Raw genomic sequence first — 27,353 nt, forward strand, 5'->3', positions numbered from 1 at the left:
GAGGGGGTTGGCAGAAACACAAGTGTGCAGCTTGGAGTCAGGACGAGGTGGGTCCCAGGTCAGGACTCGGAAGCGGGATGTGCGGAGCTGGAGCCGGGAGCCGGATGACAGGGCAGCCGAGGCTTGCAGGATGGCAGCAGGGGCACGAGGAGAGCAGAAGAGGGAGGAGGCTCCGCAAGGTGCAAGGGGCCCAGCCAGAGAATTCGGGGAGCCCTCGGGGCTCCTTACCTGCTCCGTGTCCCTCTCGTTCAGCGTGGGTAGGGGGGTCCGAGCGCTGGACATGGCGCCGGTATCTCGGGGGAGGGAACCGAGAAGCTTGGAGGAAGGGAGGGAAGGGAAGGCGCGGAGCCCGGCCGGGCGGGGCTTCTCACAGCAGGAGCACCCGCCGCATGGGCCCCGGCCGGGGGTGCGGGGAGGCCGGGCAGCCGCTCACGCCAGCCCGGGGATGCGCCGCTCGGGCTAGGCCGCGCCGGCTCCGAGCGGCTCCGGACCGCACCCCCCCGACCCCCGGCTGGGCTGTGCCGCCTTTCGGCCGGGCCGCGCCGCTCCGCCTACTCTCTGCCGCCGCAGCCGGCCGCCTGCCTCGCTCCTCCCCTGCCCTCAGCGGCACTGCTCCGCGCCCGGCACACAGGCAGCCGCCGCCGGACCTGCTGCTCCCAACATGGCCGCCACCACCGCCGGCCCTCGGCTCTTTCCGCCGGCAGCAGCCGGAAACATCCGAAGCGGCTGGAAACGGGAGGTGGGGCGCGCCTTCTCCTCCCGGCCACAGACTACGGGTGAATTCCGGAAACAGCCGAAGAAGGTAACCCCCGGGGACGCGCGCACCTCCTCGTAAGAAGACGAAGCTTCGGCTCTGTTTACGGAAATCCACGAAGCGACCCCGGTTACCTACCCCCTCAGCCCCCGTCCACAGACATCCAGCCACGCCCACCGGCCTTTCCCCGCCCACTTCAAGAGGGCTTTCGGCAGTTTCCGGAAATACCCGAAGCTGCTCCGCGTGCTGAGCCGGCCGCGCCCCCTCCCACCGCCCTGCCTAGGGCGGTCGTCGGCCATTTCCGGCAACACCCGAGGCCCTCCGAGCACCCGGTCGTTTCCCCGGGTGACTCTCGGAATCTGATTCGCTTCGTGTCTTTCCGTCAGTTTTCGGGTATTTTCAAACCTTGAACAGGAAGCATGGGTCACCTGTTCGTGCTTGTGATTTGACTAAATACAAAACAAGATTGTTAGCCGTCCCTGCGATTGGCATCCTCTGGTTCTATAGCAGCTTCCTATCTGCATTTCTGTCCATCTGTCGGTCAGCTCATAAAATCCATCTTCTTTTTATCATCTAGCCTATCAACATACCTGTCAAACGCAGCATCAGTCTATTGCCTGTCTGCCACCGTCTATCTTGGCTTCTTTGGATCCATCCGTGCATTCCCGCATCTAGTCTGCAGGGCTCGGCAAAGCCCCAGGAAGGCCCAGGGCAGCATCCTCTGCACCGGATGCGGGAGCGTCCAGGGCCCTGCATTTCAGCCCCAGCTCTGCCAAGCGCAAATGCTGCGTGATCTTAGAAAAATCACATAACATCACTGAGTTTAGGCTCCTCTTTCCTATGGCTTTGTTCCTGCGTTGACATTCGAAATGACATTTCTAAATTTCAATTACCTTTTAAAATGCCTCTGCAAGATAAGACATTTAAAGTTTATTTTCTTTCCTCCTCTGGGCCTCATTTTCCCCATCAGTAAAGTGAAGCCACTGGATTCATGAACTCGGAGGTCCTCAGCTTTGAAGAGCCCTTGACTAACAGGAAGTCTGTATGGCAACTGCAGTCCACTCCTCACTTCCCCTTACACTGTGTTACCAAGGACAGGCAGTATCCTGGGCTGATTTCCCCAGCGCCAAGCTGTCCTCACCCATAGTACCTGGAACATGTTGGAACCACACCCTCCCGTCAGTGGCTTAAGGTGGGCAGGAGGCAGAGGCACCACAGAAGTCAGAAACCAGGCTCAGGCAACAGGTTCCCAAAGGTACAGGAGCAGAGAGGCCCCAAGAGTTATTGGGAAAACTGCTGATTGGACCCCTGCTATTTGACCTCCAACTCCCAGCTACAGCATCTTGAGCCAGCCTTCATCCCACCAATCAGAGAAATAGGCATCTAAGCAGATGTAATTACCAGGGTATGAAAGTACTTCCTAAGGCAACAGGTATCACTACACTCTTAGTAAATCCCTGGAACTCCAGCACTGCTCCCCATGCCCCATGCTAGCTCTATTCAGGCACCCAACCGTTGAGGAAGAAGGTGGTGAAGGCACACCCATGAAGGTGAGGGCAAGATAGAAGAGGACAGAGAATATTTCACTCCCCCGACCCAAATTCAATCCTTGAGAATCATCTGCCCTCTGGTGGCCAAAGGGAGACACACTGCTGATTCCTGTGCCTGGTATCACCTCTAATGCCAGGGTCTGGAAAGCAGGGAAAAGAGAGAGGAAGCAGTTGGTGGTCGGTGTTCCAGCAGTCTCTCCCTGGTCCACGCTCTCGTCTAAATAGACTCCATCTTCTCCAAGCTTCTCACTCTAGCTCTAACCCCTGCCTCACCCTTGCCCTTTGATCTTCAGCCCCGACCCCTACCCTAACTATCCTTTTCTCTTCCTCGCTGGCTTTGCACAAGGCTGCTGAGCTTGTCTCCCTGCCTAGACTCCCTCCAACCTACTGCACCAGACATGTCAGAATAATCTTCCCAAAGTCCAGCTCCAATAACATCTCTGCTCTGTTAGAAAGCTATCACCAGCTCCCTCACAGGTTATAGGCAGGGCTGGCTTCATGGACCCATGACCCATGCAGTCACACAGAGCCCTGTGCTTAGGAGGGCCCTGAGCTTGGATTAATGTTCTGCTGTCACCATCTTGATTTTTTTTTTTTTTTTTTTTTTAAAGACTGGATCTCGCTCTGTAGCCCAGGCTGGAGTGCAGTGGTGCGATCTCAGGTCACTGCAACCTCCACCTCCCAGGTTTGAGTGATTTTCATGCTTCAGCCTCCCGAATAGCTGGGATTATAGGTGCCCACCACCACGCCTGGCTAATTTTTTATGTTTTTAGTAAAAATAGGGTTTTACTATATTGGCCAGGCTGGTCTCGAACTCCCAACCTCAAGTGATCCACCTGCCTCGGCCTCCCAAACTGCTGGGATTACAGGCATGAGCCACCACGCCCGGCCCACCATCTTGAAATTTTTGACCAAAGGGGCCATGCATTTCCATTTTGCACTGTGCCCCACAAATTATGTAGCTGGTCCTGGCTGTAGGAAAAGCCTTTAACCTGCTTTCAAAACTTTGCTCAATCTGGCCTCACATTACTTTGCAATAACCTCTCTAACTATCACTGATCACACTTCTCCCTAACTCCCACCCTGCTGCCAATCTCTCTTCCTTCCATGCCTTTGTTCAAGCTGATAGATGATTGCCCGTCACCCACCTCAGCTTCCAGAACCGCTTCAAGATCCAGTTCAAATTTCACCTACTCAAATCCATGAGCCCTCCCAGTTATCCTCAAAGATGAATTACTGCCACACATTTACCCCCTCTCTAAATCTGCAAATTCATTCATTCATTCAGCAAATCCCTATTGAGCAACTACTATGTGCAAGGCATTGTTTTAGGCTTTTAGATAGATTGGTGAACAAAATAAAGATCTCTGCCTGCCAGGTGCGGTGGCTCACACCTGTAATCCCAGCACTTTGTAGGAGGCCGAGGTGGGTGGATCATGTGAGGTCAGGAGTTCGAGACCAGCCTGGCCAACATGGTGAAACCCCATCTCTACTAAAAAAAAAAAAAATAATAATAATTAGCCAGGCATGGCGGCGGGCGCCTGTAATCCCAGCTTCTTGGGAGGTTGAGGCAGGAGAATCGCTTGAAACCGGGAGGCAGCAGTTGCAGTGAGCCGAGATCACAGCAAAAAAACTGCCCTCCGGGAGCTTACTTTTCACTTTGAGAAAGACACACAACAAACAAGAGAGTCAGTATTAAGTGACATCAGAAAAAAACAGAGCCAGCTAAGGGGGATCAGGAGTATAGGGGTGAGAGGGTGGAAGATAAACTGCAGTACCGAGGGCGTTCATGAAGCCCTCACTGAGAAGGTGACACTTGAGTAAAAACTTGAAGGAGGCCGGGTGTGGTGACTCACACCTGTAATCGCAGCACTTTGGGAGGCTAAGAAAAAAAAAAAAAAGACGTGAAGGAGGTGAAGGCATGAGCTCTGCAGACATCTAGGGGAAGAGCAACACAGGCAGAGGAGCGTACCTGTCCTGTTTGAAGATCAAGGGGCCAATGAGCCTGGAGCAGAGTGAGTGAGGAGGTGTGTGGCGATGGGAACCAGGCCTGGTGGGCTACCGTCGTGGTTTTCCCTGGGAGTGGGATGAGTTGCCGCCGGAGTGACATGATCTCACTGGCTGCCGGGTTGAGAACTGAGTGAAAGGGCATGACAGAAGCAGACCCGGGGGACTAGCAAGGAGGCTTTTACGACAATTCAAGGGAGAGATGCCAGTGGCTTGGGGCCAGGCAGCAGCAGTGGAAGTAGTGAGAAGTGATCAGATTTGGGACGTATTTGAAAGGTGCAGCCAATAGGCTTTCGGATGGGTTGGGGTTATGAGAGAGAGGGGTTAAAGATGATTGTAGGCTTTCCCACCTGAACAGCTGAAAACATACACACAGAGTAAAACTGCCGGGAGGTGTTGGCATTCAGCGGGCCCTTCGGGGTGACAGACTTTCCATCCTAGAACTACATTTGTCCTGAGAATGAGGGTGTTCTCTCTAGGGGAGAAAAGGACTGAGCAGATTTGGTGGCATGATGGCTCTGGGCTGAGGCACCTGGCTTCAGGGAGGTAGGAAGGCAGACACCCCAGGAGGTGTTGCAGCCCCTTCCCTGTCTCTGCACCTGCAAGCAGCCTCAGTAGGGTGCCCCCCTCCCAAGAGACTCCGGTGGCAGAGAGGGTCTGCAAGTCCATTAGAGACCCTTTCCCATCCCAGCCCCCATCTTCTACCACACCTTAGGGGTGTGCAGGATTTTACAGTTTACAAAGGGCCCCAAATGCAGAGTCTCATTTGAGCCACACAGCAGCTCAGCTGTGTGTGGGGTGGAGGTGGGGGTGACTACCACATTTTCTGCAGAGAAACAGGAAGCTCAGATTGCAGGAGCATCTGTTGGAAAGCCTCAGGGCCTGGACCAGACCAGTTCCACCACTGGGGTGTGGCAGGGGCCTAGCCAGTGTCCCCCATTCCCATTCGCACTCCCACATGCTCCAGTTTCTCTTCAAGGGGGGCAGGGGCGACTGTTCCCTTGTCTCAGACTAGCTTTGTCCACAAGAAAGGGAGGATTACCAGCATTGTGATATAAAAAGACAGATATCAGCCAGGTGCGGTGGCTCACGCTTGTAATCCCAGCACTTTGGGAGGCCAAGGCAAGTGGATTACCTGAGGTCAGGAATTCAAGACCAGCCTGGCCAACATGGTGAAACCCCATCTCTACTAAAAATACAAAAAATTAACTGGGCATGGTGGTAGCAAGCACCTGTAATCCCAGCTACTCGGGAGGCTGAGGCCGGAGAATTGCTTGAACCCTGGAGGCAGAGGTTGCAGTGTGCCGAGATCATGCTGTTGCACTCCAGCCTGGGCCTCAAGAGCAAGACCTTGTCTCAAAAAAAACAAAAACAAAAACAAAAACAGCCGGGTGTGGGTGGCTCACACCTGTAATCCCAGAACTATGGGAGGCCGAGGCAGGAGTTATCACGAGGTCAGGAGTTCGAGACCAGTCTGGCCAAGAGAACAGCCTGGCCAATATGATGAAACCTCGTCTCTACTAAAAATACAAAAATTAGCCGGGCATGGTGGTGGGCGCCTGTAATCCCAGCTACTCAGGAGGTTGAAACAGGAGAATCACTGGAACCCGGGAGGTGGAGGTTGCAGTGAGCCAAAGATCATGCCATTGCATTCCAGTGTGGGCGACAGAGCAAGACTCCGACTCAAAAAAAAAAAAAGAAAAAAAAAAAGGCATATATATCTGGTCTTCATCCGGGGTTTCTGGCCCAGAACTAAAACTCCTGGAATTTCCTGAGTGATGGGGAGAGAGGAGCATCTTTTGTTATTCATAATGAATCTCTTTTCACCACACCTGAGTTCACACTAATGAGATGACTTTTGGAGGATGGGGCTGGTGGCCAGAGAAACCAACCACGTGATTAGGGGATTGCAACTTTCATCCCTACCCCAGACCTCGGGGAGGGAAGAGGGGCTGCAGATTGAACCAATCACCAGTGGCCAATGATTTAATCAATTGTGCCTAATGAAGCCTCCATCAAAACCCTAACTAATGGGGTTTGGGAGGTTCCAGGTCAGTGACAGCACCCACATGCCAGGAGGGGGTGGCTCAATCCAACTCCACTAGGACAGAAGCTCCTGTGCTTGGAATGGTTCTGAACCTCACCCTCAGTAGCTCATTACCTGTTTGTCTATATCCTGTGTGACATCCTTTATAAACCATTTTGAAGTTCCCACAACCCCTTCCTTAGGTTTGATAATTTGCTGTAATGGCTCACAAAAATCAGGGAATGTAAGTAAATGTAAGTAAACCTAAGTAAATGTTTCCCTAATTTTTTTTTTTTTTTTTTTTTTTTTTTTTTTTTTTTTTGAGACAGGGTCTCATTCTGTCACCCAGGCTGGAGGGCAGTGGCGTGATCTCTGCTCACTGCAACTTCCACCTCCTGAGTTCAAGTGATTCTCGTGCCTCAGCTTCCCGAGTAGCTGGGATTATAGGCACCCGCAACCACGCCCAGCTAATTGTTGTATTTTCAATAGAGATGGGGTTTTGCCATGTTGGCCAGGCTGGTCTCCAACTCCTGATCTCAAGTGATCCACCCGCCTCGGCCTCCCACAGTGCTGGGATTACAGGCCTGAGTCACCACGCCCGGCCTGTTTCCCTGATTTTTGTGAGCCATTACAGCAAATTATCCAACCTAAGGAGGGGGTTGTGGGAACTTCCAAATTTGGGCTGGTCAGAAGTGCAGGTGACAAGCTGGGACCTAGAACTGGTATCTAAAGCAGGGGCAGTCTGCTGGGACTGAGCCCTTCGAAGACCTGTGGGGTCCGGGCTAACTCTGGGTAGTGAGTGTCAGAACTGAATTTTAGGACAGCCGGCTGGTGTCTGGAGAGGTGGAGAATTGGTGTGGGCGCCCCCCTCCCCACTAACATTGGTGTCAAAAGTACTGGGAATGTAGAAAGTTTTTCCTTGTTAGGTATCCCAAAAGATCTTCCACACCTGGATCCCAAGGAAGGCAGCTGGGAGGGCAGAAGGTGGCTGGCTTCAGAGAGCCAAGGAGGACTGGGAAGTCAGAGAATGGGTGTGTGGCTCAGCAGTCAGGGGCAGTGGCACCCTTTTCCCCAACCTCTTCAACTAAACGCATGGTTGGGCTTCAGCACCACATGGATGAAGGTGCCACCACCAGCCCTGAGAGTCACCGACATTTGTGCAGAGCTTCCCCAGTGTTGCACCAGGATGCAGGACCAGGGTCAGGGACTCCAAGCCAGTGTGGAGTAGGAAAGCCCTAGGCAATCCGTCAGTAAGGTCCTTCCAGCCTCGGCTGGAGTCACATCCTCAGCCCCACTTTCTCCAACTCTTTCTTGGAAGCCCAGAGGTGCCACACGCAGTTGCTGGCCACACACACTCACATAGTCCCCAGGGTCCTGGCTGAGGCTGGGGAGACCTCTATTGGCCACAATGTGGGGATGAAGTTCCCACCCACAGTCACTGTAGCAACCACCCTGTGCTGAGAACCACACTTCAGGGACCAGCACGCACTAGAAAAATGTCACACAGGAATACACACCCAGAGGGCACTCGAGAAACATTTATTGAGCACCTACTATGTGCCAGGCCCCAGGCAGGACACTTGGAAAACCAAGTCAATAAAACCTGGTCCCTGCCGAGGAGCTCACAGTCTAGAGGGCTAAGCCATTAATCACAGAACAGCAAAGGTGCATTTAGCTTCACAATTTTACAACAAACGTTTACATACGTTTTCTCAAGTGTAAACACCCAGCAACACAGTCATGTTGTTTTAAAAGCACATTGGCAGAAATGTAAACACAAGTCACAGGATTGAAAGGATGGGAGAAAACCATTTGCAGTATTTGAGATTGCAGAACCAGATTTTTAGCATTATTTATTCTTTCCTATCAGGTAGGATCCAAGTTTTGCCAATCTGCGGATCATGGTGTTTGAGACACGGGAGTTCCGTGGCCTGCCTGCCATCATGCAGTGGGGGAGCCACCCTAGATACAAGGCATCCTGAAGCCTTGGCCACTGCCTTCTGTCCACCACGCCTCACTGTCTTTTAATGTCCCCTAGACAAAGACCCTGTACATTTTTAGGCTCCTCCTGAGCTTGTCAGATGGGGAGAAGGGACCATGTCTCAGGAGCCCACCAAGCCGTGAGATCCCTCATACCTGGCTTGGCACATGGTGACACCCCATCAGGCGAGCATGCAGCACACGCTACCCAGGCCCAGACCCTGTCTGCCTGAGATGAACTTCCTGGTTAGTCTCAAAATCTGGCAGCGTTGGCCGGGCACGGTGGGTGGCTCACACCTGTAATCCCAGCACTTTGGGAGGCCGAGGTGGGTGGATCACTTGAGGTCAGGAGTTCGAGACCAGCCTGGCCAACATGGCAAAACCCTGTCTCTACCAAAAAATACAAAAATTAGCCAGGCATGGTGGAGCACGCCTGTAATCCCAGCTACTTGGGAGGCTGAGGCAGGAGAATTGCTTGAACCTGACAGGCGGAGGTTGCAGTGAGCTGAGATCGCGCCACTGCACTCCAGCCTGGCGACAGAGCAAGACCCCATCACACACACACACACACAAAAGTGGCAGTTTCAGTGTCCTACAGGAATAGGTACCCTCCAAGTCTCACCTGTGCCCCCACTTCTCCTGTGTGCACATTTGTCAGCAGGTGCAGAGGTGTACAGTCCCGCTTATCACAACTGCTCTAAACAGGACAGTGCAGCTGGGGTTTGAGAGGGGGCTGCCTGTGTGCTCCATCGCACCAAAGGGAAAACCGCACACAGATCTGGCACCTGTTGGTTTAGTTTATGAAGGTAAGGAATCCGGTGAAGAGACCCAAAGTGGCCTCCTCGTGGTCCAGGGAATAGGGGAAACCAGCAAGCGTTTGGGTTTAATTAGGCCAAGGGTTGGGTGGGATGAAGGTAAAAGCTGAGGGTGCAGGCCTGCAGGGCTGGAGAAGGCGGGGCTGAGTTGAGGACCCCTGTGCCCACCTCACCATCACAGGGAAAGGGAGGAGAGGCATCTTGCCACCTGTAAGCTGGCTCTGCCATTTCACTTTAGAAAGCTCAGGATAAGCGGGGCACGGTGGCTCACGCCTGTAATCCCAGCACTTTGGGAGGCTGAGGCGGGTGGATCGCCTGAGGTCAGGAGTTTGAGGCCAGCCTGGCCAACATAGTGAAACTCTATTTCTACTAAAAATACAAAAAATTAGCTGGGCATGGTGGTGGGTGCCTGTAATCCCAGCTACTAGGGAGTAGGGAGGCTGAGGCAGGAGAATCACTTGAACCCAGGAGGCGGAGGTTGCAGTGAGCTGAGATCATGCCACTGCACTCCAGCCTGAGCAACAAGAATGAAATTGTCTCAAAAAAAAAAAGAAGAAAAGAAAAAGCAAGCAAGCAAGCTCAGGCTAATTCCCATCTCCCTGGTTTGAGCACCCCTGGGCTTCTACAGTGACCTCTTCTGGGCAGAGGCCTACCAGGTGAGCCAGAAGGTACAATGTTGAAGAAAATTGTTTCTGACCCCATTTCCAGAGCACAGAGGCGGCGAGGGGGTGAGATGCCCACAGGTGACTGACAGCACAAGTCAGCCCTCGTCCCTGGGCTCCACAGAGGCCTGCCCTGGTGCTGTCCCACCTTCGGGAGAGGTGGCTCCCCGGCTCCCCCTAAGACCATCTTCCAACCCTCCTGCCCCTCAAGGTTGCTCTAGGCAGCCAGGTATCCTGCTAGCAAACCCCTTTCCCCAATGATGGCCCAGACGGAACTCTTAATAAAAAAAAATAATTTATTGTCAACAAAGGTGATATATACAACAGGAAAACAGATGTAAATGAGAACAGGAGTGAATGGGGTGCCCAGGCCCAGCTTCAGGCCTCTGCAGGGGTGGGACAGGAAGAGGTAATGGAGGCCTCCTGGTTTAGGAGCCTGAACAAGTGGGGAGGGGAGGTGTCCCCCGAGGTAGTGGGACTCAGTTCAAACCCCCTTATGACCACTCTTGTGTAAGGCACTGTGCCAAGGGAGAATGGTGGGGAGCGGGGGGAGGGTGGGAGGAGGTCACGGGGGACAGAGAGGTGGGGGTCAGCGAAGGACTGGGGTAGGTGTTCTCCACAGGCCCAGTGCCCTACTGCACAACAGCCTCAACCACCCTTGCCGACCTCAGGCCTGGCCAGGAACAGACACTTTTCAGTGCCCCGAAATAACAGTGGATGTTGCCCCAGCCCCCTCCTGCCCTGGCACTTGTTTCTACTCTCTCCACCAGATGGGTGAGCCAGGCAGCTCTGAGTTATAAGCCACAGGGGGACGCTGCCTCCTCCCTCCCCCGCTCCCTCCCTCCCCAGGAAAGCAAGAATTTACACCCCATTCCCTTTCTCTGGCTTCCCCGCCACAGTGGTGCTGGATTCTGACAGAACCGTGGGCCAGTCTGAGGTGTCACCTGCTCCCACACGCTTGGTGCCCTGGGGGTGCCTGGACCAGTCTTGCAGGAGGCTGACCGCTGGGGGCTCCTCCATCCGCACGCGGATAACCTGGAGATCCAGTGTCCCGCGGAGCCCCGGAGGGGGAGCTGGGCAGGGATGAGAGCAGAGAGCAGTCAGAGCCTCCCAGACACCCCACCACGAGGATGCTCCCTGGAATCTCTGCAAACTGTACCCCCATTTCCAGGGCTTTCATTATGTCCACAGCCCAGTGCCTGGCATGAGGGGAAGTCCAAGGATGGCAGGAAGCTCCACTCCTGGGTGATCAAGGACTGCCACCGGCTAGAAAATGAGGCTCACAGCCTCCCTAGGGATAAGCCACATGAAGCCAGGCAGCCTTCCTCCTGCGTGTATTTCGGCACAGGGTGCCTGGTGCTGCGTGCCTCTCCCCATAACTTCTACCTGCAGCCAACTCCATTTTATCTCAAACTTACTGGGCATCCTAGCCTAACGCGTTCTGCCTGAGTGGGGCAGAGGTGATGCGGTGGGAACACCCAGAACAAATCTGAGGCATAGCTGTGCCCACCAAGGAGTTCATGAGGGACTACACAGGGTGGAGAAAAGACCCCTGGTGAACTTCCACCAGGCTCTTCATCTCCTGAGTGTCAACACCGACATCACCAAGATCAGGCGTCCACCTTAGCAGTATGGAGAAGGCACTCACTGGCCTCGAGGCAGACGAAAGAGGACTGAGGACTGCCGTGGCTGCACGCAGCCATAAAAACCAAGCATGCAATAGGGATGTGTGCAAAAGTTACGTTACAATAGGGCTGGGCGTGGTGGCTCCTGCTTGTAATCCCAGCACTTTGGGAGGCGAAGGTGAGCAGATCACTTGAGGTCAGGAGTTTGAGACCAGTCTGGCCAACACAGAGAAACCCTTTATCTACTAAAATACAAAGAAATCAGGCAGGCATAGTGGTGCACCCCTCTAATCCCAGCTACTCGGGAGGCCTAGGCGGGAGAACTGCGTGAACCCAGGAGGCAGAGGTTGCAGTGAGCCAAGATCATGCCACTGCACTCCAGCCTGGAAGACGGAGAAAGACTGTCTCAAAAAAAAAAAAAAAAAAAAAAAAAAAAAAAAGTTACATTACATTGAAAGGCAAAAACAGAAAATGGTGATTTCAACTACTGCACTGTCTATATTGGGAAGGATTCATTTGTGTGTGTTCCTTTTCTACCCTGTTTTTAGAGACACGATTATTTACAATGTGGCAGAGAAAACAGGTACAATTTTGCTGTGCAATGTGCTGGAATTTAAAATGACTTAGTGGCTGCCACCGAATTTTTAACACCTACCAAATTCTATTCTGTGTTCCCAGAAGCTGTTTTGTCTCCCCGATAAACTATATGCTCCCTGAAGGAACACTGAATCCCATTTGTTCATTAATTCGACAATAATTCATTGAGCACTATCTGCCCAAGGCGGTTTGGATTGCCAGGGGTACAGCGGTGAATGGAGCTGCCTAAGTGGCCTTCTGGGACTTCACATTCTAGTTATCAGAGCCAATAAATAGGATAAACAAATAAAAAAATGCAGTATGTTATATATGGACAGACGCAAAGTAGCAAAGTACACCAGGGAAAGGAGATAGGATAGCAGAGAGCTGACAGGGGACTGGAGACACAGAGGGAGTGAGGAGCCAGCTGGGCAGACGGGTGAAGAAACAATATTTTGAGCACAGGGAAGAGCAAATGTGGACCCCCTGGTGGAGCACGCTGGCTTCCCCAGGAACAGCAAGGCCAGCGCCTGTGCAGGGAGTGGGGTGTGGGGTAGAGGTCAGGAGCCTGGGGGGAGCGCACTGGTCACCATGAAGGCTCTGGCTTTTATCTGGAGTGCAACAGGAGCAGCACAGGAAGGCCGTGAGTAGAGGAGTGACTGGATCTGACTTGTGTTCTCAGTAGGGACACTCTGGCTGCTACAGGAGAGCAGAGGATAGCGGGCAAAGCTCAGCAGCCAGGAGACCTGGCTTAGGTTTGTTACAGGAACCAGGTGAGAGCAGGCCCCGACTAGGGCAGTGGCAGTGGATGTGGTGACACCAGTGTGAGCTCTGAACTTGTTTTGGAGGATCGACTGCTGGACAGATGCTGGGTTGGAGAAAGAAGAGGATGACTGTGTGGGTGTGGCCACAGCAAACTGAAGCCTGGGGCTGCCTGTTCACTGGGAAAGGGAAGATTGTGGAGTCTGTGGGTGGGGTGCATTGGGGAGACTGGGGGTTCCGTTTCAATGTGCCGAGATTTTTTTTTTTTTTTTTGAGACAGAGTCTCACTCTGTCGCCAGGCGGGAGTGCAGTGGCACAATGTTTGAGATCTTTTAGACAACCATGTAGAGACGTCACCTGGGCAACTGGAAAAGAGGATGGAACCAGGAAGGAGCAGCCAAGGTGGACATTATGAGCACACACATGGCATCGAAAGCTGTGAACCTGGATGAGATCTCCCAGGGAGCACGTACGGACACTGACCTATGGCTGGGGATACTTAAGTACTTACTCATTCACCAAACACATAAGCTGGGCCTATGCTGTGCCAGGCACTGTTCTGGCTACTGTGCATATCACAGTGCAGGAAGCAAACACTGTAACCTGCAGGCCCTTACATTCTAGAAAGGGAAAGGCAGACAACGATATGACATGTTCCAACTCTGGGAGCTGAGAAGGAGCGGCAAGAGAAACTGAGAAGGAACAGCTAGTGAGGGAAGAACACCAGGCGAACAGCTGCCTGAAAAGCCAAGGGAAGAAAGCTGTCTCCGGGAAGGAGTGATCGGCCCACTGTAACCGCCAGATCAGAAAGAGAAGGACCGGCCAGACACGGTGGCTCATGCCTGTAATCCCAGCACTCTGGGAGGCCGAGGCGGGTGGATCACCTGAATTCAGGAGTTTGAGACTAGCCTGACCAACATGATGAAACCCTGTCTCTACTAAAAATACAAAATTAGCTGGGTGCGGTGGCGCATGCCTGTAATCCCAGCTACTCGGGAGGCTGAGGCAGGAGAATCGCTTGAACCCAGGAAGTGGAGGTTGCAGTGAGCTGAGATCGCACCACTGCACTCTGGCCTGGGCGACAAGAACGAAACTCCATCTCAAAGAAAAAAAAAAAAAAAGGACTGCCAGGCACGGTGGCTCACGCCTGTAATCCCAGCACTTTGGGAGATCGAGGCAGGTGGATCACAAGGTCAGGAGTTTGAGACCAGCCTGGCCAACACAGTGAAACCTCGTCTCTACTAAAAATACAAAAATTAGCTGGGCGTGGTGGCAGGCGCCTGTAATCCCAACTACTTGGGAGGCTGAGGCAGGAGAATCATGTGAAACTAGGAGGTGGAGGTTGCAGTGAGCCGAGATCATGCCACTGCACTCCAGCCTGGGCAACAGAGCTAGACTCCGTCTCAGGAAAAAAAAAAAAGAAAGAGAAGGACCAAGAACAGACTATTGAATTTTACGGAAGTCAACGGCGACCTTGCCAAAGGAGCAATTTTCGTGTGGAGTGCTGAGGATGAATTCCAGAGAGATGGGAGGCAGCTGCTACAGAAAACACAGTCCGGCTTTACTGAAAAGGTACAGGAACAAATGAGACAGTGGCTACAGGGACAAGGGGCTAAGAAGGAAGAAATAATAACTTTGTGTAGGCTGATAGGGAAGACCCAGAGGCAGTGTGACAAGGGGGAGGTAGGATGAGCTTTAGTGATGAGGACAGGGGCTAGCTTTTGCTAGGAGCAGTTCAGTTACATGAGCTAGAGAGAAGGCATGGAATTCAGCCTGGGTGCTGGAGGGAGGGGAGTTGGGGGCAGGGGACACTGCTCGCAGGCAAGGTTCTGAGTGGGCAGAGTGGAAATACACCAGGCTGCCAGGTGTAATGGCTCACACCTGTAATCCCAGCACTTTGGGAGGCTGAGGTGGGCAGATCATTTGAGGTCAGGAGTTCAAGACCAGCCTGGCCAACATGGTGAAACCCCGTCTCTACTAAAAATACAAAAATTAGCCGGGTGTGGTGGCGGGCGCCTATAAGGCAGGAGAATCACTTGAACCTGGGAGGCGGAGGTTGCAGTGAGGCTAGATTGCACCATTGCACTCCAGCCTGGGTGACAGAGACTCCGTCTCAAAAAACAAACAAACAAACAAACAAACACCCCTGTGAAACTCACACTCACACTTATGTACACGCATGCTCGCTCTCTCACTCCGCTACCTCCCTGGTCCAGCCTGCAACACAGGATCTGGCCAAGGTATCCTAAGCCAGATCCCTAGGTTCTACTCAAACTAACATCAGTGAGGGCCACGCGCGGTGGCTCATTCCTGTAATCCCAGCACTTTGGGAGGCCGAGGAGGGCGGATCACAAGGTCAGGAGATCGAGACCATCCTGGCTAACACAGTGAAACCCCATCTCTACTAAAAATACAAAAAATTAGCCGGGTGTGGTGGTGGGCGCCTGTAGTCCCAGCTCCTTGGGAGGCTGAGGCAGGAGAATGGTGTGAACCCGGGAGGTGGAGCTTGCAGTGAGCCGACATCGTGCCACTGCACTCCAGCCTGGGTGACAGAGTAAGACTCCGTCTCAAAAAAACACCAGCGAGACAGAGAGGCTCCTCTTTCTATTACTTGTCAGTGGGTCACTGTGGCCCACCTCCTCTCCTGGCCTGGATACTGTCCCCATCCTTCTCCGGCAAGGTCCTTAGAAGGTTCTAGTCTTCCCGGACCACCTCACATTCACATTCATCAGCTCAGCTAACCTGACCATGGGTGGCCTTTGCCAACTGTTAAATCCATGATTTTTACACCTCTAATGTTTTTTAAAGTGTCAGGATCTTTATTTAAATAAAGTCTTCAGAGAACTTCAATACGTACATAACAACACAGAAAGTAGAGACATTCTGGTCAAAGCCTCACAGGTTTCTGAGAAATCGGTCCAAGCTTTGGGTTCGCGAGACCGTCTGAAACCACAGGTCCAGAGCCTCTGCTCTGCAAAGAACCACCACGGGGGCCGTGGTTTTTAAAGATTTACTGCCTCCAGCCTAAACTCCTGGACACAGAGTTTTGGAGGACAAAGGCTGTCTCACTCTCGCCATCTCCCAGGGTGCTTCCCTTGGGCACAGCCTCCAGGAACACTTGTGAATCACTTAGGTCTCTTCTGTGGTTTCCCAAGCATCTCCAGCCTCCATGAAGGCTGCCACTGCTGACAACACCCGACAATCGCCTCTGCCCCTCTCAGATCACTCAAGCAGCCTGCTGAAGCCCCTTCCTCTCAGACTTTGCCCACTCACCCCAAAGAAACCTACAATCTCAGGGATTCTCTTCTCATCTACTCACCACTCCAGATAGGTGGAGTTTGCGCACAGGGTACCCCAGGACTCGAAATGAAGCCTCCCTTTCGAGAATGAAACCAGAAGACCCATTAGACAGTGGAAGAGGTCAGCCATTTAGAGCAGGGATCCACCGGAGAGAACCAGGAGACTCGGGACACGTTCAAGTCCAAGCAGCACACACGGTCTCAGGGAGCCAGGAATGGAATGTGACTCAAGCTGAAACTTGAGACAGTTAAAACTGTGATCTATGTGAAGGGGTGAGGCCTGCCTCGAGATCAGAAAAAGGGGGGCCCAAATTTAGGCAAATAAATAAAAGCAACTACGCACACATGCGAACACACAGAGAGCTCTCTCTGAAGGATACCAACCAAATTAAGAGTATTATAGCAGTGAATACAAAGAAAAACCTTGTGAGGGGTGAGTGGAGTGTGACTAAAGGAGTGTATAATACACTGACTTTTTTTTTGTTGTTTTTTTTTTTTTTTGAGACCGTCTAGCTCTGTTGCCCAGGCTGGAGTACAGTGGTACAATCTGACTGGAGTACAATCAGAATTTATTGCAGCCTCAAATTCCTGGGCTCAAGTGATCCTCTTGCCTTAGGCTCTAGCCTTAGTAGGGACTAGAGGTGCACACCAACATGTCCAGTTAATTTTAAAATTTTTCTATAGAGATGGAGTCTCCTTATGTTGCTCAGGTTGGTCTCGAATGCCTAGCCTCAGGCAATCTTCCCACTTTGGCATCATCCCGAAGTGCTGGGAATGACAGGTGTGAGCCACTGTGCCTAGCCAAGGCTTTTTTCTTTTTTTTTTTTTTTTTTTTTTGAGACGGAGTCTCGCTCTGTCACCCAGGCTGGAGTGCAGTGGCCGGATCTCAGCTCACTGCAAGCTCCGCCTCCCAGGTTCACGCCATTCTCCTGCCTCAGCCTCCGGAGTAGCTGGGACTACAGGCGCCCGCCACCTCGCCCGGCTAGTTTTTTGTATTTTTTTTAGTAGAGACGGGGTTTCACCGTGTTAGCCAGGATGGTCTCGATCTCCTGACCTCGTGATCCGCCCGTCTCGGCCTCCCAAAGTGCTGGGATTACAGGCTTGAGCCACCGCGCCCGGCCGCCAAGGCTTTTTTCTTTATGCAAAAAAGCACACCTGTCATCCTAGAACTTTGGGAGGCCCAGGTTGGAGGATTGCTTGTGCCCAGGAGTTGGAGACCAGCTTGGGCAACACAGGGAAAACCTGTCTCTACAAAAAATTTAAAAATTGGCCTGGTGTGGAGATGCAAGCCTGTGGACCCAGCTACTCAGGAGGCTCTGGCAGGAGGATAGTTTGAGCCTGGGAGTTTGAGGCTGCAGTGAGCTATGATGGCGCCACTGTACTCCAGCCTGGGCAGGGTCTCTATCTCAAAAAACAAAAACAAAAACAAAAACAAAAGCACAACTGCTTTTCGAGAGCCCTATTCTCAGGAGAGCCTCCAGCCACCTCCGTGGCCATCATCTATGGCTCTAGTTCCAAACACACATTTCAGACAAGTTGGTACAAGGAGACATGCACCCCTGACCCACTCACTTCTTCAAGAAGCATTTCCTGACCGCCTATAAACTATGCTTGGCATGGAGAGGTGAACAGACGACTAGGCTCGGTCTCTGCCCTGCTGGACTACATTCCAGGCTCATCCTAATCCTGTCTGCTGGGTCACGTGTGGTTGGCAGAACGATGCCCCTCACCCCCCACCAGATGTTCATGTTCTAATCCCTGGAACCTGTGAATGTTTTGTTACATGGCAAAGGGGAATGAAGGCTACAGATGAAATTAAGGTTGCTCATCAGCGGACTAAAAAAGAGATTATCCTGGACTATCTGAGTGAGCCCAATATAATCATGAGGGTCCTTGAATGGGGAAGACGCAGATAAGCCGGAACCCAGGGCAGTATCTGAGAAAGACTCTACTAGCCTCTGCTGGCTTTGAAGATGGAAGGAGGCCACAAGCCAAGAAATGCAGGCAGCCTCTAGGAGCTGGGCAAGGCAAGAAAATAGATTTTCCCCTAGAGCGTCCAGGAAAGAACACAGCCCTGCCAACACCTTCGATTTTAGCTCAGTGAGACCCATTTTGGACCTCTGACCTCCAGAATTGTGAAATAAATTTGTGTTTTGTTTTGATTTTAGGGAGGGTCTCATTCTGTCGTCCAGGCTGGAGTGCAGTGGTGTGATTGTAGCTCATTGCAGCCTTGAACTCCTGGGCTGAAATAATCTTCCTGTCTCAGCCTCCCAAGTGGCTGGGACTACCGGCACAAGCCATGTGTGTTGTTTTAAGCCACTACATTTGTGTGATTTGTTACAGCAGCAAATAGGAAACTGACATAAGGACCATGGGGAAGAAGGAACCATTTCTTTGAGAAATGGTTTTCCCTTTTGGAAAAAGGAATGGACATCTGCCTTTCTACACAAGCTATTTTTGTAAGGGCCAAATCAACTATAGGTAACTTTTTTTTTTTTTTTTTTTGGAGACAGACTTTCACTCTGTTGCCCAGGCTGAGTGCAGTGGCACAATCTCACTGCAACTTCTACCTCCCAGGTTCAAGCGATTCTCCTGCCTCAGCCCTCCAAGTAACTGGGATTAGAGGTGCCTGTCACCATGCCTGGTGATGTGCCCGCCTCTGCCCACCTCAGCCTCCCAAAGTGCTGGGATTCCAGGCGTGAGCCACCGCGCCTGGCCTTGTATGTAAGCTTCTTAAACTCAGTAGGACACCAAACAACACAAGCACTTACTGCTATTATGAGGCAATTTACTGAGCTGGTGTCCCCTGGAGGTGTCTGTCCACTGCTCATCTCGTCTATTCCGTGGACATCTAACTGAATTGTTGAGTGGCCCCATCTGGGCCTCAGCACCACCAAGGTAAGGTGGGCACCCCTCAGGCTCTAGCTAGAACAAACTGCATGTATGGATATCAGTATCAGTCTCCTGGGAAACACTGGCCTTGGTCATTGGAAATCCAATGACCAATTCCAGGAAACAAGGAAACACTAAGAAAAGCCCACCTGGCCAGGTGTGGTGGCTCACACCTGTAATCCTAGCACTTTGGGAGGCTGAGGCAGGTGGATCACCTGAGGTCAGGAGTTTGAGACCAGCCTGGCCAACATGGCAAAACCCTGTCTCTACTAAAAATACAAAATTTAGCCAGGCGTGGTGGCGCACACCTGTAATCCCAGCTACAAGGGAGGGTGAGGCAGGAGAATTGCTTGAACCAGGGAGGCAGAGATTGTAGTGAGCTGGGCTTGTACCACTACACGCCAGCCTGGGCAACAGAGCAAGATTCCGTCTCAAAAAACAAACAAAAAAAGAAAAGCTCAGCTTTCGGACCAGCCTCCCTCATCATTCAGATCCCCCTGTCCCGGCCCCGTGTCCCAGGAAACCTGGGCACCACCCACCCCTACCCTGGGCTCTGCCACAGAGCAGCCTCGTGGAGGCCCGGCCCAGGAGTGCTGCCTGAGAGGCCTCCACTGTGCTTCCCTCTCAGGAGGGCTCACCTGGAGAGGGGCTCTCTGCCTGGGGAAGGCCTCCTTCTGCCTCTTCCCTGTCTTTGGGTGAGTCCTTGCTGTCTGGGCCCCTGAGCTGGGTGTGGGAGAAGAGCTGCAGGACGAAGCCGGCGGGGAAGCTGCCATCAGTGAAGTGTCGGACCTCGGCTGGTGCTGCGAAAGTCTCTGTGGGTGAGTCTGGCGATGGGGGCTCTGGAAGGGAGGACAGGATGGAACTGTGAGTGAAAAAGCCTCAGGAGCTGCAGGCGCCCTGCGCCTGAGCCCTGCTCCATCCTCACTGACGCGGATCTCCTCAGAGCACCCGCCAGAGCCCATGCCTCCCCCGGGCCTCCCTTTCACCTGGGTCAGGGTCCAGGTTTTTGGTCATAGGTCTGCCTCTTTTCTTTCTGACTGGCTCTTCCCCCAGGGGCTCCTTCCATCTCTGACCACGGGGCTTCTTATTTCCTGGCTCTGTGGCAGGGACAGCTGCAAAAAGAAAAGACCTCATACCCTTTTTAGGAGGCCATCCTCAAACCCTGCCACCCCAGGGGAAGATACTTGCCCAGAACACAGGGCCTGTATTTCACCCTGTCCCCAAACCCCCACCTCCACCGGGGCTCACTGGCTTTTCTGCTGACTAACCAGGAAGCTCGAGGGGACGGAGTCCCCTGGGCCGGCTCCTTTTAGGGAGGGACGGGTTATCCTCAGAGTCAAGGAGAACGACGATTTCGGCTGGCATTCTGGCAGGGTCTGGGTTGGAGTCTGGGTCTGGATGGGCATCCTGGCCTGAGTCTGCGGGGAGCAAGAGCACAATGAGCTTCCAGTGCCCCAACAAATCCGACTTCTCCCTTGGCCCACCCCAGGCCCAACTACCTGAGTTGGGTGGGGACGGCTGCTCAGCTCTCACATCTTGCAAGAGGGCTACCCCTTCACTCCAGGCCTCCAGGATGTTGCTCTTCTCAGAAGGGCTCAGGTCCAAGGTGTGAGGGTGCTGCTCCAAGATGTGTGTGCGAGCCGTGTCGGCCGAGGGTGCCCGGATCTCAGCGCCACACACCATGCACAGCGCCCGCCCGCTGCCTCCTGGGCTGCTGCCCACCAGGAACTCCTGCTCCCAAGACACTTGCTGCTTGGGCTCCTCACAGCCATCACTGCCTGCCTCCAGCGGGCTGGGTCTAGGTGGTGGGGTCTTCTCCTGTTGGGTCACTGCGAGGGGAGAGGGGAAGGGTGTAATCACGAAAGGTGCCCACAACCAACAGCGCTTATCACGTCTCTAGACTCGGTGGTTTGAGTGGGATGGGGGAGGAGAGCATTTCTGTCCAAAGTGTTCTTCTTCCTTCCCCTGGAGCCCATGAGGCACACACCACACTCAACACAGCCAATGTGCCTGGGATCCCACGACCCTCGCGTCTATACTTCCTCTTGATCTAGTCTTGGACCTTAGGACTACACATACTTTCCCAACAGGCTGCGTTCTTGCAGGTCTCCAGCTTTTGCACATCTGTCCAGACCACCGATTTGGCTGGGCAACATTGTCCCTGCGAAGCTTTCCGGAAACCCAATCCCTGACAATAGATTTCATCCACATCTGACTTCTACGCTTTCTTGAGGGTGAGGAAGGTAAATTCTTTTAATTTTTAAATGTTATTTATTTTGAGACAGAGTCTCACTTTGTCACCCAGGCTGGAGTGCAATGGTGCAATCTCAACTCATTGCAGCCTTGACCTCCTGGGTTCAAGCGATCCTCCTGCCTCAGTCCCCCAAGCACCTGGGACTACAGGTGAGTGCCACCACGCCTGGCTAATTTTTTTTTTTTTTAAAGAGATGGGGGACTCATTTTGTTACCCAGGTTGTAGTACAGTGGTGTTATCATAGCTTACTGCTGCCTTGAACTCCTGGACTCAAGGGACCCTCCAGCCTTAGGCACCTGACTGGCTAGGGCTACAGACAGATGCATGCTATCACACCCAGCTCATTCACAACAACAAAAATTTTGTTTAACAGATGGGGTGTTGCTCCGTTGCCCAGGCTGGTCTTGAACTCCCGGGCTCAAGCAATCCTCCTGCTTCAACCTCCCAAAGTGCTGGGATTATAGGCATGAGCCACCGTGCCCGTTCTAAAGGCCACCCCGTCCCCTCAGAACTAGCCTCCCTTCTCAGTGCTCACAGAGCATTTACAGCCATGGTTCCACTCCAATTGCTGCCTGATACCTGCTCTTTGTGCACACAGACCATAAGCTCTCACAGAGCATCAGCCCTTTCCAGTTCAGCAAGGAAGGCAGCCTTAGACCCGCATCAGAAGCTCAGTGCTTTTACGAAGTGCCCATGATCCTTCACGGCTGCATCTCTCTCCTACCCTCCAGAGAAGATGGGACAAAATTAAAACACAGGAGGCCCTAACACCTGGGGGCTGCATGGAAGAGGTGGTATTAGAAATAGGAGCCTCGGCTTGCACGGATACAAGAGGTGGTGTCTGAAAGAGATACAAGATATGCCTTCTACCTATCTCTCATGCGACCATGGGCAGAAAACCTGACCTCTCAGGTGCAATCGGCTTTCTTCCCTACCAGTCCTCCAAAACAGCTCTCACCCAAGTCAGCAGCGCTAAACTCTGTGCTCAGTTTCTCAACTTCATCCTCTGCCCATCACTTCTTCCATCTTGATTTTCATCACTTGCGTCTAGGGCATGACCTTCTGTTGGTTCTTCTTTTGCTTCCCTGGCACTCTTTCTCAGTTACGTGTGCTGGTTCTTCCTCATCTCTTCTCAATATTCCCTCTCTTCCTCTGGGTTGTTGCTGAAGAACCATCTCCCCTCACCAGAGCACCCCATTCCCCTTATGGATCATCTCCAACACAGCACACATCACCACCTGATACTTGTTTTTGGGATGTTCACTGCTTGTCTCCTCACCACACCATAGAATCCATGACCATGGCCAGGTGCAGTGGCTCACACCTGAATTCCAGCACTTTGGGAGGCCGAGGCAGGCGGATCACCTGAGGTTGCAAGTTCGAGACCAGCCTGAGCCACAGGGAGAAACCCCATCTCTACCAAAAATACAAAATTAGCTGGGTGTGGTAGCGCATGACTGTAATCCCAGTTACTCAGGAGGCTGACGCAGGAGAATCACTTGAACCCGGGAGGTAGAGGTTGTGGTGAGCCGAGATTGTGCCATTGCACTCCAGCTTGAGCAAAAAGAGAGAAACTCCATCTCAAAAAAAAAAAAAAAAAAAAAAGAGAATCCATGACCACACAGATTTCTGATGTTTTACATCTGTATCTCTGGCATCTGTATCCGTATCTCCTGGCATGCAGTGACATTTAGTAATGTGTGATGAGGGACTGACTCGGTTTCCAACCTGCCATCACTGGAGTTTCCCAGGACTCAGTTCTTACACACTTCTCTACTTCCCTCTCATCCCACTGTCTGCCTGCTGGCAATTTCCGTTTACGCCACTAGCCAGATACTCCCAGGAAATCTAGGCTCATGTATCTGACTGCTTAGTTGACCTCTCCACTTGAATATGTCATAAATAGGCATCTCAAACTTAATTATATTCAAACTTTCATTCCCAGTTTCCCATGAGCACCGCAGCCTTCCCCATCTCAGAAAATGGGAAGGCTGTTCCTCCAGTTGCTCAGGCCAAAAACCTTGAATTCAATCTTTCTTCCACTCTCCACTGAAATCTTTCCAGCAGCTTGTGCTGCCGGACCTTTGCACTTGCTATTCGGCCTGAAATGCTCTTCCTGCAGATATCTGCAAGGTTGGCATCCTCACTTCCTTTGGGTCTGTGCTCAAAATTCACCTTATTAGAGAACACTTTCTGAACCACTCGATACATCCAATTAAACACCCATTCCCCCTTTCTCCTTGTCCTGCTTCAGTGATCTCTGAACCATTTATTGCCACCCAACATACTATACATGAACCTATTTCTCTGTCTTTAGCCATTGGTATATATATGTTCTTCAAGGGTAAGGTTTCAGCTGCTCTGTTTACTGCTACTACTTCCCAGCCTAAAAACACTAGCCTAAACAGCCTAAAGTAGACGTCCAGTGAATATTGGTTGAATGAATTCACCTGTCTATTCCCACCCTAACAGTGGGGGTAAGGCCACCCTTGCAGGGTTGAGAGGATTAACTGAGACAGCCTCTGACAATGCCCAGTGAACACTCAGCAAATATTAGCAGAAGTAGGAAAACAACCTGTCTTTTGGACTACATGCTCCGAGAAGGGAGGTGACCTTTATTTCCCTCATGAATTTTATAACCCTTCCAGTTCCAAAAAGGATGAGAGGCAGTGCAGACAGACATCATTCTGTTCGGCTGAGGTTCAATGAATGGCCTTGCTGCTCTCAACCTCTTCTGGGTACTGTCCCCCCAAAGAAAAGGCGGGTGGGAGAATGGAAAGATATTTGCATTTTCATGCATATTAAGTCTCCCACAAAGATGGCTCTTTGTTTTCTTATGGTTTGCAAGTTCCTGAGGACTAGAAATCGGTGAAGGGGGAGGGGAGAGCGAGTGTTCTCAGACTGTTCTTCCCATCCCCTCCCAAAGCTAATCTCATTCTAGCACTGCACTGCTTTTCCAAACTAGCTGTTGTATGCAGTCCCATTCATCCCTTCTCTCCAGAACCTGACACCTGTGGCTCCTGCAAGTGGAAGGCCCGGGAATGGGGATGAAGCGGGGTAGTGGGCAGGAAAGAGTCATGCTCGGGGAGTCCTTAAAATTCTCCTGGAGGTCGGCAGCGGCGCCCGCCTGTAGCCTCGGGCCTATAGGCTTCGCCGCCCCTCGGCCTAGAACACAGCCCGGCCGTTGTGCTTGCGTGAGACGGCGGCCTCAACCACCCAGCGCCTCTGGGGATCCGGCCTCCGGTGCTGGGCCCGGGAGAGGGGGCGCCTGGGCACCGGAAGATCCGGAGCGTGCGGGGCGTGGATCGAAGTCTCCAGACCCTGGGCGGGGGAAAAGGGGAGGGAGGGGAAAATCGAGGAGGCCTGAGCTTCCAAACCATGGTGGGGGAGGTGCAAGAGCGCGTCCTGGACCCAGATCCGAGAGGGAAGCCTGGGCCCCAGGATGAAGGGGATGAGAAGGTGCCCGGGTCGCGGACCCGACTGGGGAGGGACGGCCCCGGCCCCGCACCGTGACGCGGAAGTGGGATCCCCTCCATCCTCACCTCTGAGCATCGGCTCGGGCCGCGGAATTACGGCCACCACCATGGCCTCCTCCTCGTCCTCCCCTTCCTCGCATTTGAGCGTCACCTCGAAGCAGTCGAGTGCGGCGCCCTCGGCCTTTAGGGCCATGGTGCGGCCGTGGGCGATAGCGGTGGCTGGAGAACTGGCGCGCAGGCTTCGCCGCGCAGCCGGCAACCGCCTCCCGCCTCCTGGCCGGAACAACGCCGGGCCCGCTGCCCGCTCCGCGCAGCCCCCTCCCCGCCACCTGCCCGCCTGCCGCTCGCCGGCCGGCGCTGCGACCGGCGCGTCCGGGCCTCCCCGAGACCTCGGCGCGTCGGGAGCCCGGGCGGGGAGGGCTCAATCCGGGGCCCCTGCCCCCCCGCCGCTCCCTTTTATGGAGGCTCATTGTCGGCGCCCGCCCGGCCGGCCAGCCGCGGACCCGCCCCCGATCCCGCGCGACCAATCGCGCGTGGCCCCGCCCCGGGCACGCGGCCCCGTTGGAATCCCTCGACCCAGGAGGCGGCGGGAAGGGCCGAGCGGACCCGGGGCCGCCCAGTGCGCGGAGGCAGAGGGGCCCCCAAAACCCGCACCGCGGACGTGTTAGTCGACTGGCCAAGCCCGGGGGTTTCCCTCCGTTCAGAAGTCAGTTGGGCGTTTCTGCTGGCGTGGAGAGCGCTACCAGGTGCCCCCGGATTTTGATCCGGAGTCGCTTTTGCCTTTCCGTGGATAAGCCTTCCTCCGCCAGCAGATGCCCCGGGCAGGAAGAGAAGCGGTGGGGGAGTGGAAAGGGCCTTGGTATGGAAGCGTAGAGACCGAATTCCTTCTCATGTGCCGGCTCTGTGGCCATGGGCACATTATCTGTTTTATTAGACCGGCTCATCGTTTCTTTCAAAAACCATTTCGGACCTTTCTGGGAAGGCAAAGAAGAGGAGCGGAGTGGACTGTGAGCGGACGTAAACCACCCTGATGGGTATGATTTCCATTTTTTACACGTGAGTCCAGAGATTTTGTGACCCTCTCCAAGGACATACAGCAATCCCTTGAGAGCCCCAAGACCAGAGTCCAGTTGCCATGACATTGCTTCCCTATAACCACACTCTGGGTGAGCTTTTACTTCTGTGACATGGAATGTGCATCTCCCTCTTCTATAGCAACCCTCATGAGATTTCAGCTCAGAAAATGCAAAATGTCTGACACTGAAAAAACATCTTCAAAGGTCGTTATATCAAACCAGACACAGTAGTATTCAGAATCGCGTAGTAGGATGGGGGTATGAGAAGAGGTGTGAACTAGTCTATATGGATTGCAGTCAATTTTTTTTATTGTTATTATTTTGAGACAGAGTCTCCCTCTGTCACCAGGTTGGAGTGCAGTGGCGCCATCTTGGCTCACCACAACCTCCGCCTCCCGGGTTCAAGCGATTCTCCTGCCTCTGCCTCCCGGGTAGCTGGGACTGCAGGTACGTGCAACCACGCCCGGCTAATTTTTGTATTTTTAGTAGAGACGGGGTTTCACCATGTTGACCAGGATGGTCTCGATCTCTTGACCTCCTGATCCGCCCGCCTCGGCCAAAGTGGGATTACAGGCCTGAGCCACCGCAGCCGGCCTTGCTGTCTATTTTTAAGGGAATTATTTTGTTGTGTGCAAGTGTGTCCGGTATTTTAAAGGTTTTACAATAAAGGTTTTACCAAGCCTGTTTATTTCTACTGAATAGTCATCCTCTACCGTTTGCTACAGATCCCTTCCGTGCCTCTTTGCTCTGCTCTAGATTGCAGTGGGCTGAGTCTTGTAGGGGGCAGTTTCTCAGGCTCCCAGAGCATCTGGCTTCAGGCCTCGCTCGGTGTAGCCAATGGGAGGCAGTGGCAGTAGAAGAGAAGGCAGGAGGAAAGAAAAAACCAGGGTATTTCTTCTCTTTCTCTCTCTTGCTCAGTCTCAGATGACATCTCCAGCAGCAGATGAGGCCTCTCTGTGGCTCCAGCTCATGGATAGGTAGCTGTGGTCCCAACATCTGTAGGGTGATCCATGCCCCTGGGCTCTATTCAGTCGGCCTCCTCTTTTTGTCCCTGCAGGTTAGGAGGGACAGCTTCTTGCTTTTGCTAATCTCTGTACTGCCTCTCTCTGTCCCCTGCTGGGCTTTCCAGACCTCCCATTACCCCTGTTAATCATGTCACCAAAACCCTGCATTACATTCTCTCTGTTTTCAATACTTAAAGTGGTTCCCTCCTGGTGGGGCCCAGTGGCTCACACCTGTAATCCCAGCAGTTTGGGAGGCTGAGGCAGATGGCTCACTTGAGGTCAGGAGTTCGAGACCAGCCTGGCCAACATGGCGAAACCCCGTCTCTACCATAAAAAAAAAAAGAAGAAGAAATTAGCCCGGCATGGTGGTGTGTGCCTGTAATCCCAGCTACTTAGGCGGCTGAGTAAGGAGGATCGCTTAAGCCCAGGAGGCGGAGGTTGCAGTGAGCCAAGATCGTGCCGCTGCACTCAACTGCAGCCTGGGCGACAGAGCTAGACTGTCTAAAAAAAAAGCGGTCCCTATTTTCCTGTTGAACCTTGAGTGATACACCCAGTATTGTGCTATCCAATTAGTAGACATTATTTCTTTTAGGTC

The 27,353-nt window shown here is 53.0% G+C and overlaps 2 protein-coding genes across 5 annotated transcripts in view; both read right to left on the minus strand.

Moving 5' to 3' along the window:
• The window catches only part of MARK2 (microtubule affinity regulating kinase 2), a 76,136-nt gene extending 75,277 nt beyond the window's left edge, over positions 1–859 (minus strand). For all 4 annotated transcript variants that reach the window (XM_025356504.1, XM_025356502.1, XM_025356503.1 and 1 more), the window contains exon 1: positions 229–859. In XM_025356504.1, the coding sequence (XP_025212289.1) occupies positions 229–282 (54 nt within the window). In that variant the 5' untranslated portion in view covers positions 283–859. The remainder of the gene's footprint in view (positions 1–228) is intronic.
• Positions 860–10,070: 9,211 nt separating this feature from the next.
• Positions 10,071–25,189, minus strand: SPINDOC (spindlin interactor and repressor of chromatin binding). The gene is made up of 6 exons (XM_025356505.1): positions 24,745–25,189; positions 20,448–20,777; positions 20,217–20,366; positions 19,935–20,060; positions 19,587–19,787; positions 10,071–10,867 (listed from the first exon to the last, which is right to left on the minus strand). The coding sequence occupies exons 1-6, from the start codon at positions 24,869–24,871 to the stop codon at positions 10,656–10,658; spliced, it is 1,146 nt and encodes a 381-aa protein (XP_025212290.1). The 5' UTR covers positions 24,872–25,189; the 3' UTR covers positions 10,071–10,655.
• Positions 25,190–27,353: the final 2,164 nt, after the last annotated feature.

Source organism: Theropithecus gelada, chromosome 14 (assembly GCF_003255815.1).
Source record: "Theropithecus gelada isolate Dixy chromosome 14, Tgel_1.0, whole genome shotgun sequence".
Taxonomy (NCBI): Eukaryota; Metazoa; Chordata; class Mammalia; order Primates; family Cercopithecidae; genus Theropithecus; species Theropithecus gelada.